This window comes from Halichoerus grypus, chromosome 4, assembly GCF_964656455.1.
Source record: "Halichoerus grypus chromosome 4, mHalGry1.hap1.1, whole genome shotgun sequence".
NCBI classification, from domain to species: Eukaryota; Metazoa; Chordata; class Mammalia; order Carnivora; family Phocidae; genus Halichoerus; species Halichoerus grypus.
This window is the reverse complement of record NC_135715.1, coordinates 78413115-78429080: the sequence shown is the minus strand read 5'-3', so window position 1 is coordinate 78429080 and position 15966 is coordinate 78413115. Positions and strand designations below refer to the sequence as shown.

The 15966-nt window shown below is 35.3% G+C and overlaps 1 protein-coding gene across 4 annotated transcripts in view; it reads right to left on the bottom strand.

The window, feature by feature from the left end:
- XPO4 (exportin 4) overlaps positions 1 to 15966 on the bottom strand; it is a 116954-nt gene that overhangs the window by 67470 nt on the left and 33518 nt on the right. For 2 of the 4 annotated variants that reach the window (XM_078070590.1, XM_036106629.2), the window contains exons 3-4: positions 14027 to 14168; positions 9766 to 9904 (exon numbers count right to left, since the gene is read on the bottom strand). In XM_078070590.1, coding sequence (XP_077926716.1) covers positions 9766 to 9904; positions 14027 to 14168 — 281 coding nt within the window. Of the gene's footprint in view, positions 1 to 8669; positions 8781 to 9765; positions 9905 to 14026; positions 14169 to 14278; positions 14434 to 15966 lie in introns of all 4 variants that reach the window. The other 2 variants (XM_078070589.1, XM_078070588.1) reach the window with 2 other exon arrangements.

Genomic DNA, 15966 nt, shown 5'->3' with positions numbered 1-15966 from the left:
GAAGCTGAATGATGGTTACTAGATGACCAGTATACTATATGTCTATTATTGCATATGTCTGAAATCTTTCCTCTAAAAACTGTAAAAAAAAAAAAAGAATTAAATTCGTATTTGCCTCTTAATCTCAATTAAAATAAGCATGGCTGTATAATTAATATTTATGGATGACACACCAGCCCATACATTCAAGCATTTTCTTAGACTCTGCCACACCAGGAAGCCCTAACAATAGAGAATACATGCAAATTCCTTCAGGAATCTGGGGGTATAGGCCAAGCTGCCTTCAACAATAGTAAAAGTACTCTTAATATTCCTGGTTTAGTTTAAACACACACACAGAAACACAGAAACTCACACACACACACACACACGCACTCACTCTTGTAATTTTACATTAAAATATACATTTCTTTTAATACAAAAATGTCCCCAAATCATCAAGAGAATTGTACAAGTTTAACTGCCTTTGCATGGCCCCAGGCACATGGAGGAAGAAACCTGGTCTGAGAAACCAAGCACTAAAGAGCCTCTTATAGAGAAAACAGTCTGTTGTATACTCAATTCATTTTACACATTAACAGAATCTTAGAAACTCACTAGTACAATCCCTTCATCTTTTTTTTTTTTAGTTAAGAAAATTATATTTTAAAAAATAGCTTTCTTTTGAAATGGTGATTAACGATCAAAGCGCCAACAATCAAAACTTCACAGATACATTTAAATAACACTGGGACCAACTATGAACATAGTTTTTAAATATACCTAGGCTTTAGTGGGGAAAGTAGGTATCAAATCCAAATTAATAAAATTCAAAGCAAAAAGTCAGCACAGAGAGATCTAACATAATGTATTACAAGATCCTCTGATTCTGGAAACATTTTATAGCATCCCATATTTTATGTCTTTTAACCTTGGTTTTTCTCTCATCCTTTCTAAATAAGACTTCAGTGAATAGAACATTATGAACCCAGAAGCTCTCATTAAACACAAATTTATCATTCTCACAAATAATTAACTATAAAAATTTACACAAATAATTTACAAATTCCCACAAACTACTAATGTCAACCTCTATTCACCATAAAATGGCCTATTTTAAAACTATGACCACATTCAAATTTTCAATAACACACAACTCTAATTAATGAAACAACCTGTACTCACAATGAAGCTTTATTTTTATGTGAAATAAACATTTCCTAAGAGTACATGCATGTGTTTGAAGTCAAGATATGAAAAAATGAGTGAAGGAGAAGGGAAAGAACAATGAAAAATCAGGACTTTCTGAGGTTAATGCTGCTTAGAAAAAGGAAGGATTTCTATCATTTTTTTTTAAGTAGGCGCCAGGCCCAGTGTGGAGGCCAATGAGGAGTCTGAACTCACGACCCTGAGACCAAGACCTGAGCTGAGATCAAGAGTCAGACGCTTAACGGAGCCACCCAGGCTCCCCAAAAAGAACTTTTAAAAATAAGTCTCCTTTAACTACAAACCTCATCAGACAAACAAAGAGCCCTTAGGGGGATGGGATGGTTTCATGAGCAGCAATAAAGATTACCTCTCCAAAACAGCAAACTTTCACGTTATTTAAGTAAAATTCACCCATAAAGGAAAGTACATTCTTAACACATGATAATTAAGAACAAAACAGAGTCTTATGATATACTCAGTTCTCCAAACATAAGAATATTTTGTTCTTACCTTTGTCCTATAAAAATAATATCTCTTAACCTTAGAAATACTAGAAAGTACAGAAAAGCACAAAGAAAACTGCCCACAATCCTACCATACAGAGGTTATTACTCTGAACATCTGTTCACAGTTTTCTAATTTTAATACATCATTTATATATCATTACTATCACCTGTATGTATTTTATATTCTTTTTTCCACTTTATACTTATGAAATAAAAAGACGAACTTTTTAAAGCAAGTAAGTTCTTTTCAAATTACTGCTAAAAGACTTAAGAAATACATAAAAATATATTATGCAGCATGGTTACAAGTATTATCAGAAACCAAATATTCTGGTGTTAACCTACCTAAAACTACCAGCTTTCAAAGAACTACAATTCAGTAAGATAGTCTCATCATTAAAAGATATCAGTTTAATTGCTCCTTAATTTGAAAGCCCTGCAAGGATTTGAGATTAACATTATAAACATTTGATATACCATACCACTAGGGTTCAAAGATGCCAAATTAATAGAAATTCCTCAAGAATGATGAATAATTAAGCATTGATTGTGGAGCAAGAGAGCAAAGCACTTCTACACATATTCAACACAGTATTTCTCCCTATTCACAGATCACATATCACATTGCGTCCAGGACTCATTTCCTAATATGTTTACTCATTTTCAGTATTTGGTTATCAACTAAATCTCATTAAAATCAAGTTACCTTCATAGCAGGTGCAGTGCATTGTAATGAAATAACTAGGGAAGCAAGCCAAAAGTGAAATCCTATGGGAAAAAGAGGACAACTCCTTCTCAGGACAAAGAAAGAGGAAAGGGAGCAGAAAAAAGCATCAAATCTGCCTCTGAGAGATCACAAGTTTTGTTTTTCTTACCCCTGTAGAAGGTTCCTGTCTGCCTGTTTCAGACTTTCAGGTCTCAATGGTCATCCCAAGTGTATTACCTCTTAACTACCTCTATAATGATCAGTACCTTCAAGTGCTGCCTCTCTGCCCTTTGTCACAGTCAGGGCTAGATATTATTTCTGTACCAGAGACAGGGACTCTGATACTTAAGAAGGTCAGAAACAAAAGCTGTTGTAAATAATTTAGAGTGGTGAATGTCAATGAAATCAGATCAAAGTTAACTGATTAGTATACTATAAGACTAGTAAGTCTAATAAAGTTAGCAGTGATTAGACCAGTATAAAATACCATTAGTACAAATCTTAGAAGTGTAAGAGGTTAACATAACAATGCCTCATTTGTCCAAGAGCATAGAGAATTAAGTTAATATCTGTTAATTTTCCAAATGCAGCCAGCAAACATTTTCAATGCAACTTCCTTCACATAAATTTTTCCAAATGAATTATTCCAAGGGAATTATTTTATGATGTTGTAATAGAGAGAATACTTGGAATCTACTAAAACGTATGAGGCTTTACATCCTTTGCCAAAGTGACGCCAGGCCCAATGCTTTTTGATTTATGTTTGCTCCAGTTTTTCTTTTTTCTTTTTTTTAAAGATTTTATTTATTTATTCATGACAGACAGAGAGAGAGAGAGAGGCAGAGGGAGAAGCAGGCTCCCAAGGAGCAGGGAGCCCGATGCGGGACTCGATCCCAGGACCCTGAGATCATGACCTGAGCCGAAGGCAGACGCTTAACCATCTGAGCCACCCAGGCGCCCTGCTCCAGTTTTTCTCCACCATCCTTTGTTGGTGTCTATCACTCATTGCTGCTGGCAATTTGATTAGCACTAACAAATAGTCCTAAATTGATCATTTTTGTTTTCAACAAGTTAGAAATCAAATAATAAAATTTTTAAAAAACTACGTCCAAAATAAATTCTAAATTAAAATACTCTACAGGACTCTTTCAAGAGTCTAGTACGAGGATCTTACTGTTTTGACAAAGGAGTTAGAAAATCTGGGTTTTAACAGTCTAAGATTTACCACTTAAAGTAACTTGAGCAAATCGCTTCATCTATCTTTGCTTCAGTTTTCTCATCTATAAAAGGGGTGAACACCTTCTGCCCTGTCTAATTCATATGACTGTCCAAAGGTTCCAATTAGATAATGCGTGTAAAGATTATGTATACGCAGCAGTTTATGATTTGAGAAAGTAAAACGACAACAGTATTTTTATCATTATCATAAAAAATATCTATTTTGGCTTTTTTGGTTCCACTTCTTATTATCTACATCCCATCAAATTAAAATCATAAGATAACAGTTAAAAAAAGAAAGCTATAACTAAAGCATCATTAAAGCAATATAGTAGATGCTCAGTAAATCTTAGCTGGATTAATGAATCAACGTTTACTTCTATGCCTAACACCATATTAACAAAAGGCAAGTGGAAAATGAATACATGATGTGTTCACTATTTTTTAGCGTTGATAAATTTCAAAAAGAAAATTTAAATATGTAAAACAAACAGAAGAAATTCAATGAGGTCTCAAGTTTATAAATGAGTTTTAATGTTTTCTTTCACTGAAGTACTAAAAATTCACAAGTTCACTTCACTAACAACTTAAGTAACTGTTGTCTTCACATCACAATCCTATAGCAGCATTCTCATTTCTAGTGAAAGCCATTAATTTCGACAGTGAAAAAATACCCTTCAGAGATAGCTTGCCTTACTCACCAGTTTATTGTCATAAGCACAAGATATTCAAACACTAACTCCAGCTGACAAAATAATATACTCTTGTTCAGAGAGAGGATTGTCTCTTATAATAGCCTGGCTCTTACCCCAGGAGATTTATTACCAAGAATAAACTTTATGAAAGGTTGCCATACATAAAGCAGACTTCCAGCTGTTCTTCTAAGCAAACATCAATGAGACTTGTGATAAGAGAGATTAGGTTGGCTATCACATCCAGGGGCAGCACTGCTGCAGACAAGTGAATTTCTCACCCACTTCTCTCTAGCATGGCAAAGAGGAAGACAGGAGGCTTAAATGCTAAATTAAACAGCTTATTTAAAAGTGATTTAACATATGCCTACTACTTTCAAAGGAAATAAACATTAAATAGATTTAGCTTAAATGTTAATTTAAAATAAAAAATCTAGCTAATTTCCTTAGGAAATAAAGTCTCCAGGTCTAACGCTTTCAAATTAGTAGAGTTAGTCTGATACTATTACAAACTGGGATGAAGTAACCACAGCAACCTTTATAACCACAGAAAGAAAACAGCCTGTCTACAAAGACATGCATGAAACAACATATTATTTAATCATTGTACCAACACATTTACTCTGAAAATACATCATGATACCTGGAAAACAGACTGTATTTAAAAAATACAATCTCCTTAGGAAATGTCTTATGATAATAAGTTATTTTTCCATAAAACTATCTGTAAAGAACTAACACTGTAAGAGACTTCTTAAAAGCATTTAAAGGAAAGTTATTACGTTGGTTACCCGTATTCTTTTAAATACACAATTAGTTTCCACTCATGAATAAACACATAAATACTTTCTTCTAATTTCAATACTTAAAATATTATTTGCATTAAAAGAGATGATGTATTAGAGTGTATGTCCCAAAGTTCTATTAAGCAAAGGGTGTTGGACCACTAGGAAGATAAAACACATTTGTTCAATGCTTACTAATTGACTTAACATCGTCTTTCCTTGTCTGGGGAGCCCCAGAAATGGACAATATCACATTTATTTTACAAACAGTATTAGTAAATCAGGGCCTGGAGATGGTAAATAATTTGTACAAGTTAGTAAGGTAGTAAATGGCAGAGCTGCGATTTAAGCCTAAACGTGAATCTAAAATCAGAATCAGTGTTCTATTACACTATACTGCCCCAAAACTTATTTGAACATGTACTTTAGACTAGTATAAGGGGATGGACCACCAAAAAATATAAAAGGGAAGTGGGAAAGCCAGACTACATACAGTTTCTGACCAGTGAAGGTTGATGGGAACATTATTCTAGAAGAGGAATGATGGGAAGGTTAGTAAACTAAATAATTCATGAGATCAACTCTTTCATCTATAGGAAACCAACAGTCAGGTATCTCTTCTTTTTAAATAGCTCTTAAAATTACTCTTCTAAAGAAAGTTTCAGTGTTCTGATTTTAACGTTCTATTTTACCCTCCCTCCCACTAATATTCATGTCTGAGATTAAGAAAATCTTAAGTAAATTCTTACAGCATTCCCACAAATTCTTAGTCTCAGAACAAAATAGAGAAGAGAATATATTAAAATGTTGTACTGGTCTGTAACCTCATTTTTTTAGACCTGCCAAATGAGCTAGTTTCAAGCTGCCAGGCAAGGACAAATAAGGATGGCCACACGGTGGCATAGCGGGCATTTAACACCATGTAACTGTAGGAGTACTTTTCTAGTTTAATGTTTCAGTGTGGTCACTGAAGTAAATTCATCCAGTAATCTTGAAATTAAATTCTACCTCCCACTACTGACTCCGTACTACTATAAAAGTTCTTAATCTTGTTAGTAGAAATTCAACCAAAAAAAAAAAAAAAAAAACCAACTTTCTGTTTTGGAATATTTCATGAGGATATTAAATTTATCCACTATTTTCAGAGTGTATGCACTGTGAATAGAGCAAAATCTCTCAACAGTTACATCTGTTCCAATCATTCTTAGAACATCAGTTATTTCAATGGCTCAAAAAGATCCAAATGCCAGGTTGCATTGGGACTACTTTTTGTGGTGGGTCAAATTACCCAAGGGGAAAGAAAGAGAAGAACACAATTCCTGTGCCTTCAGTATCCGGAGCCAAGAAGCTACTCGTGGGGGATAAGGACAGGCCACAGAAATTCTACCTTAACACTGAAATCCCAGCTGACATGATCAACAAACCAACAAAGGAAAAAGCATTAGTCATAAACATATAGATCCCAGAATTAGCAGTTAATTTCCTAAAGTTTAAATCCTGGTCAATCACAATGAGCTGGACTCCTTTACTGCAGATTAGCAAATAAAACAGTATGTCCTCAAGTAGAATCTAAAATATGACGAGTAACTTGATTCAGAGCAGTAGGGTCTAGGATAACACTTCTAAGCAGCAGCTTTAGTTCTAAACCTTTTCCCTACTACTATTTTTTTCCTTCCAAATTTTTATTTAAATTCTAGTTAGTTAACATATAGTGTAATAATACTGGTTTCAGGAGTAGAATTCAGTGATTCATCACTTACATAGAACACCCAGTGCTCATCATAACAAGTGCCCTCCTTAATACCCATCATCCATTTAGCCCATTCCACACCCACCTCCTTCCATTAACCCTATTTGTTCTTTATTGTTAAGAGTCTCTTATGGTTTGCTTCCTTCTCTTCTTTCCCCCTTCCCATATGTTCATATGTTTTGTTTCCTAAATTCCACATATGACTGAAATCTTTCTCTGACTTATTTTGCTTAGCATAATACACTCTAGCTCCATCTACGTCACTGCAAATGACAAGATTTCATTCTTTTTGATGGCTGAGTAATACACCATTTTGTGTGTGTGTGTGTATACATATATATAAAACATATATAAATATATATATATACATACACCCCCCCATCTTCTTAATCCATTCGTCAGTTGATGGACACTTAGGCTCTTTCCATAGTTTGGCTATTGTCAATAATGCTGCTATAAACATCATGGTGCACGTACCCCTTCCCTACCACTTCTGGCCAGTTATAGTCTCTACTTGTTTTTCCATTAGCCATCAATGACAGCCACCATTGGATTGCACACATGGTCATTACTTAGGCAACAAATGCTAACAAAAATCCATGCAAATAACAAGATTACCATTACACAACTAATGTAGGCAATCCTGAGGCATCAGCACCACAAGAGCAAAGCTCATTATCAGAAATGGAGACCATGTCTACCAACAGAAATTCTGAAAGTATAAAGATTAACATAAGTAAAAAGTAGCTTCCCAATTATTTTTATCTAAAAATTTTAAATGGAATCTTGAGGACTATTTTTAAGAGAGCTTCTCACTACATAAAACAAAGCCAAAATGACTCATAAAATGCAATGATTCAAACATGCACATATTTGAAGTTGTTAGTTTTATGTAAGCAATTAAAACTTTCCAATACTAAGTGGAAAAAAAAAAAAAACCACCCACAAAATCAGACCTTTGGATTATCAAAGTCTCTAGAACTACACTGTCCAATATGGTTGCCACAAGCTATGTGCAACTATTTGAATTTCAATTAATAAAAAATAAAAATTCAGTTCCTCAGTCACACCAGCCACATTTCAAATGCTCAAAAGCCACATGTGTCTGGTGTAGTGGCTGCATATTGGGAGTAGAGATCCAGAACATCTGCATCAACACAGAAAGTTCTACTGGAGAGCAGTACTCCTGAAGAAATCTGCTGTAAAAATGGCAAAGAACATAATATCTACACAATCAAAAACTGTTCTGTATCTGTTCTGTGATGGTCGTTCATACACAACTGTCACAACGAAAGAAATGTACATTTTTTTTTCAAGATATATTTATTTATTTATTGACTTTTTTATTTATTTGCGAGAGAGAGAATGAGAGACAGAGAGCATGAGAGGGCGGAGGGTCAGAGGGAGAAGCAGACTCCCCGCTGAGCAGGGAGCCCGATGCGGGACTCAATCCAGGGACTCCAGGATCATGACCTGGCCGAAGGCAGTCGCCCAACCAACTGAGCCACCCAGGCGCCCCAACAAGATTTTTTTATTTGACAGAGAGAGACACAGCGAGAGAAGGAACACAAGCAGGGGGAGTGGGAGAGGGAGAAGCAGGCTTCCCACCGGGCAGAGAGCCCGATGCGGGGCTCGATCCCAGGACCCTGAGATCATGACCTGAGCCGAAGGCAGACGCTTAACGTCTGAGCCACCCAGGCGCCCCAGAAGTGTACATTTTAAATGGATATGGTAACACAAGTAAATTATTCCTCAATAAAGTTGATAAGGAAAAAGAATAGATATATGACCACTGGTGCATTCCAAAGGAAAAACAAAATATACTTTGGGTATGTAGAAGAAGTTCCAAAGTCCTGAAAACTTGCTTATGCAGTCCTTCAGTTGAGACCCTGGTACATCAGACTGGGGATCCAAGCCAGAGTGGTGGACAGATGGCTAGAGCAAAGAAGAGAGTGCACATCTGCTTATGGTAAGAGGTATGAGGGGCGGGAGATCCAAGATACTATGGAAAGTAAGGGACAATGTTAGAGTACTCCAAAAATGTACCTACACCCTAACCTCAAACAATCAAATACATTATTAAAATCATACCACTCACTGAGGGGCCACTGAAGATGTAAAGTAATTCATAAGAAGTTGTAAGGTGTATAGCCTCACATAAATATCTTCCAAATGATTAAAGAAATTAGTAAAATGAAAAAACTACCCCAAATATTTAAAGATTTAATACCTGAAAATCAGAAGAGCCAGGTATTACCAATCCCAATTCCACAACATCCTTCAGCTGATAACAGTCAAAAGTTTTAACCACGGATCACAGCTGATCACTAACACCAACTCCTCCTGCCTCTGACAGGAGGCTACCACCAGTCACTCTCTAGGCATGACTAGTTCTCAAAAGGTAGACAGGAGACTGAAAGGGGAAAAAAACAGGTTCCCCAGAGTAATTCGGTCAAGAACAACAGTTCTCAAATTTGTTCAGTTAACACTGGTGGTCAAAGTATACCTTGACCCATTAGTACAGCAACATTTAAATAATTTTTGTTACATTACATATCATTTTATATTTTATTCAAACATTTCTATTATCACTAGCAGTTGTCAACAGTTTATTAAATGAGGAAAAACGCTCAATAGAAATGTTTAAGAATATTACAGTGTATTGGCATATAATATTTTACACCATTAAAATGCTGATTATCAACAATGCCAACATGGAAAAACAGAGTCAAATGAAAAAGCAAAGTACACAATATCGATAGTATGTAAACATAAAAAAGGACTAAAAGAAAACATGAACAAATGAAAATTGCTTCTCAGACTGTGCACTTGTTCTTTAATGTAGATATCATTACTGTTGTTATTTGTGTCATACAAAATAAAAATTTTAAATATTTATAAATACAGATAGCGTACTTACCACAGTGGGATTGCCACTACTTATCAACTGGCTGACTTCATGAAAAATGCTTTTGCAGTCAATTGATTTATCTAAGGATCCTCGTTTTACAATTACTGCTACTGCTAATAGAATCTGTTCCCGAACATACTTTTGGAGGCTGTAAAACATAAAAATCATTGTGAAAACCTTTATATGAATCTAATATAAAAATACTCCAAATTTCTCACTATGTCTGAAGCTACTAATAACACTGCTTTGCCTATGAGGGTAGTATAGCCTACTGGTTATGCACAGTGTCCAAAGCCATAAGATCCGGATTTGAATCTACACTCCATTATGTTACTGGCTATGTGACCCTGAGCAAGACAGTTTCAGAGCCTCAAGCTTTCTCATCTATTAAAAGGGGGTAACAGTAACAGAGTTGTTACTAGGATTAAATGTTCTTAAAACTGTGCCCAGTGCATACTAAGTGCTCGGTAAATGTTAGCTGCTTCAGGCAGTGTTCAATAGATGCAAGTCAGTTCACTAAGAGCCAGCTTATGATTCTATCATAAGAAATTCTGATCTAATATCCATCTCCAACCAGTAGTATAATCTTAAATTCATTTCCTTTAATGTGAAAAGGCAACATGCTAGCTACCCATGATATATTATGGACACATACAAATTTTTTTAAAACTTTTAAAAATTTCCTATCTAAACTGTGCTCCTCAGTGTGATGGCAGAAGCACCGATCCCAAGTGGAGGCATTCTACAAAGTCTATTAGACCACAAGGAAACAGAGATTTAACTGTCTTTTCACAACCTTTTCTTAAAGATAAGATTCAGAAAACATAACTCTGAGCTTTATAATCCAGACTCTAGAATGCCACAGGATATGACAACCATGTGCCCTTGGGATAAACTACAAATTCCTTAACATGGCTTACAAGCAGTGGGACCTAGCCCAGCTTTCTTTGGACACTCCCAATTTACCTGTTGTCTTACATCATTACTTACTAATAGTGTTCTCTTTAACCCTGGAAAGTGTCCCCATTTGGACATAAATGATACAGTCACCCACTTCCAAGGCCCTTCATGGTCAGGTATACCTGCTGCCCTCTCTAAACTCCCCCCACCCACATACACTCAAAACTACAGAAACACTGAGCTTCTTTCAGTTCCTGGCACAATGCACATGCACTTCCAGGCCTTTAAATGTCTATGTCCTCTGCCAAGATTGTGATGCCACTTTCTCCAGAGACATTCCCTGAACAGCTCCCTGAACGTGGTGGGCCATTACTAAGGAGGGCTCCCCCAACATATGATGGGCATTTACTAGACATTTATACAAACATGTCTCCCTATGTCAAGACTGAAGTGGAAAGTATTCCTTCAAAATACAGACTCAAAGTATTCATTAAACAAATAAATGCAGAGATCCATTATGTGGAAGAATATGAGTTGACCAAAGTGAATTTTTATACTTTTGGGGGAACACAATAATTTCAAATATATGGACTACTCCTAGGAAATGTACATAAAGCTCGTTTTATTTATTTTTTAAAGATTTATTTATTTGAGGGGGGGCTTACGCGTGTGTGCGTGACTGGGGGGAGGGGCAGAGGGAAAGAATCTCTAAGCAGACTCCCCACTCAGCAGGGACCTGATGCAGGGCTTGATCCCATGACCCTGAGATTATGAGCTGAGCGAAAACCAAGAGTCAGATGCTCAACCAACTGAGCCACCAAGGCGCCCCCACAAAGCTAGTTTTAAGGAAGTCCACTGGCAAGAATTATAACTTACTAGGAAAATATATAATAATGGCTAACATTTGTTGATGCTTATGGTATGCAAGGCTTCCTATAAACCACCTTCACAAAAATTAATACATTTAATCCTCATAACTATCTTTCGAGTAAAATAGTATTAACTCTAACAGTTAATTAATAATAACAACAATTAAAAAAACTAATGTACAAAGAGGGTCATCTGCCCGTGCACACAGAGTGGCAGAAGTGGAAATCACAGTCCCTTTCTCAACCACTCTGCTATACTGTCAAGTGCACCTTCCATTTTACTCTATATAAATGTTATCTCAATTAGGAGGAAAAAAATAGAAAAAACCCTGTGCACCAAATGAGAAGTATACAACACTATGAACATAGTATTACATGGTATTCTACCTATGCAGTATACCAACGGTTTTCACTTGACTTGAGTCCATACTGTAGGAAATTCTACAAGATAAAAATGGCTGTGTCATGAAAAACAAAAAAAAGGGCAGAATTATTCCAGATTAAAAGACTAAAGAGACATGACAACTAAATACAACATAGAATCTGTGGTTAAATCCTGGATCAAACAAGTAACATAAAGGAGGAAACGATATCAATAATATTATTCAGACAACTGAGGAAATGAAAATAAAGAATCAGAATTACATTAGATTAATACAGATAAGCCAATTATATCAAGAGTATTGAGATTATGCTCTCAAGAGTATTGAGATTATGCTCTCAGGAGAGATGCTCAAGTATTTAAGGATGAAGTATCATGATTTCTGCAGCATACTTTCAGGTGGTTTGAGGGGTAAATGCACGTATATAAGAGAAATCAAATGTGACAAAATGTTAACTGAACCCCTACTAGGAAAAGAGTATGTGTGTGTTCACTGTACTCTTCTTTCAACTTTGCTGAGAGTTTTGTTTTTAAAGAGTTTGGGAGAAAATATATATGTGAACTACAATCAGCTCCAAAATAGCTTCTGAACTAATGAAAATTATTTAAGAATGAGATTATTTCGGGGTCGCCTGGGTGGCTCAGTCAGTTGAGTGTCTGCCTTCAGCTCAGGTCATGATCTCAGGGTCCTGGGATCGGGCCCTGCGTGGGGCTCTCTGCTCAGCAGGGAGTCTGCTTCTCCCTCTCCCACTGTACTTGCTCTCTCTCAAATAAATAAAATCTTAAAAAAAAAAAAAAAAAGAATGAGATTATTTTTGGATAATACAAGAGATCACATGCGCAATCAAAATCTACCACACATTTTAAGTTTACCAAACTCTCCAGAGTTCAGTGGTTCCCATGTGGGGAGGGTGGGGGATCAATGAGCAGCTCCAGGGCAAGCCGGTATCGTATCACACGCAAATGGCCTCATCAAACAACAAATTAAAATTTAAATAAAGAAAGAAAACCAGTGTGAAGGAGAAGAGAAAGGTTTGAAACCCAATTTTTCCTTATTCTATTAAAAGTGGGAAAAACAAGCCAAACCCTCCCTTTACATACATTTATATCCATTCATTTATAGAAAACGTTACCCATTACACTTGTAATGTTTATAGGCTAAGTAAATCGTGCCTTTTTTCTCTCATGCATTCTTCATACGTAAAGCAACTAGCACTTAACTGTGTGTTAAATTCGTGCCAGTAATTATTATTAAATATTAGGAACTCAGAGACTGCTAGTGAACAATCAGTAGGAATAAAGGTATGTTCTAAATTATTTTTAAAGCTTTATGCATGTTTAATGCCACTATCAGACATTCCTAATTACCAGCATTTCTGATTACATAACATTTTCTTCACTGAATTTGGAAATGAACATCTATATAAAAAGTATTCAGTTGTCCAACTACGCACATGGCATACATACAGTGTGCATTGCCTCTTCTTAAAAGAAGACTTGGTGTTTGGGGGACTTAATCATATAAGCAATGAATGTACAAATCTTATAAAATGTTCAAACAATAGAATGTGTATAGCACAAAAAGAAAACTTACTTGTACTCCATTTCTTAAAACTGATCCGTTTTCCAAAAGAAACTATTAAAATTTGGTGCTTTCTCTTCTACTACCTTATTAATGTGCATTTCTGTGTACATATATATGTAACACTTGGTTTGTTAATGGTACTTAGATTTCCCTCTTCACCTGTCCTAGGATACTCACCTATGTCTTATAATACTTACCAAGTACCAAAAGAATAAGTACAAAGGATTTCCACTTGAGTCTAAGATCAACTTTTATTTATAACCAAAATCTTTGGAACTAAACCAACACCAAAAAAACCCAACATCCAGCATCATCTTTTCAAAGAAACAAAACCTAGTATTGTAAGCTTAAATAAAAAGTAATATTTCATTAAGGACCAAAAACAACCCACAACCATGTGTGTGAGTTTTAAAATATGAGCCCCAAGCAGAGCTTAACCATAAACATCTATCATTAAAAAAAAGAAAAAGAAAAAAAAGAGAGAGAGAGAAGCACAGCAAAAGCATTTTAGCAGTACCTCCACCACATACTTACTTAGGCCTTTGTAAGACATATGTTAAAAGGAATGTTCGCAGTGACTCGATGCTACCTTTTTCCAAGAGAATCCACTCTCGGACAACTGCTTCCATTATGGCTGTGGCAGCTTGAAAGAGGACATAGTCCACTTTACTTGTTTCTGAGGAGAAAATTAGAAACTTTCTTTAAACAGCAGTTCATCTTCCTTTGAACATTTTGCATTTATTAATTTAAAAACAGAACTTTTCAGACAAGGAATAAGATGGTTACCTGTTCTTTTTTTAATCCAGTGACCTTGCTCTAGCACCACAAAGAGGTTAGTTCCTCTCAGAAGACACCCCAGGCAGGTGGCAGCTAATCACCGATCACAATTTTCACAAACTTTCCTCACCTCTCTTCAACTGTTACTTCCAAAGCATGAAGAACTAAAAAATAACACAGCTTTAAAAAAAATAAAAATAAAAATATAAAGCAATCAGAAAATTTCCTAAGAGATTCTCACCCTGTGCAAAATAGAGCTTTGTATCTGCAAAATATCTTAAACTAGTCTTAGAACATTACTATTTGTGATGAGCCATGCTGTTAAAATATTTGTTAAGTGATTAAGCTTTCAGCAGGATGGCCCATCTCCAATAGCAAGTTCAGAAATAAACACAATCACGTTCAGGTTTTTTTTTCTCAAAATGTTAAAAAAAAATTTTTTTTTTTGAGTCATATTTACACAAGGTGAGAAGTTCTTGTGAATTTTCTGATTGCAATATTGATCAAACTGAGTAAAATTCCAAAGCTACACTTAGAAAAACCCAGCCTTAACTAGCAAGTTATAGTTTCTGAACTACAAACTAAATCAGGAGGGAAAGAAAAAATAGAAAATTAACATACGTAAGAAATATTTTAATTTTCTATTTTTTCTTTCATTCACCAATACCACTACAATTGGTTTCCAAACAGCATTATCAAAAGGGAGAAACAGTCAAAATGAAGTCAAGAAAAAGTAGAAATTTTCTGAAGTTCTAAAAAATAACCATCATGTGAAATCCATGAAAAGTCTATGATTAGACTGCAGGTTATTTGCCAAGATCACTAGACATGAGTATCTGAAAGCCATGAGAAATTAACTCTAGGCACAGAATGACACCCTCAAGAATTTATCAGAAGAACATGAAGATATAGTCAGGCACATCATTTTCTCTCCTACTCAAGCTTAGGTCATTTAAACATCTTGTAAGTGATCTTGACACAATAAGCTATAAAAATGCATGAGAAAAGGTATACCCTACATAAATTCCTATCAATTTAGACTACTACATACGAGTTTTGAACATACAAAAACTAATAAGAGGAACCAATTCGGACTCTTTTTAAGTTTGATTATTCCATGCTATCTTAACATGAATTCTAATTGAGATGATAATCAGAACTCACAAAAATTGAGAAACTTTAAAATATTATCAATAGATAAAGCAACAGCTTCCAAAAATGTAAACCTACTATAAAAAGATGTGTTTAAAGTTCCAGGAGAAAAAAAAACAAAAAAAAAAACGCTTTATTCAAAGAGGATTTGAAACAGAAACTAGCTATATCTATTTAGATCACTTAAGGAGAACTATGGTACTGCTTCATAAAGGTAATTCAGGCAATCTCTTATAAACCTCTTCTTGAAAGTAAATGATGATTGATGGCCTAATTTCATTTTCTACTGCAACAGTAAAAATTTTAAGGACAAGAAACCTGAAATCCTTAACTATCGGTTTTAACAAAGAAGCAAAATCTTAGGGACTCACAGAATTTTGGAAATACAACTCCAAAGATCATCTATCTAATTCATTTTTCGCATTTTACAGCTAAAGAAAGTGTTGATGAACCAGAGATTAAGAGAAGAAATTCAAGGTCACATGGCTGGTAAATGTTCCTTGAGCAATACTAACCCGCCCCTAAAGGCATATACCAAAGAAGAG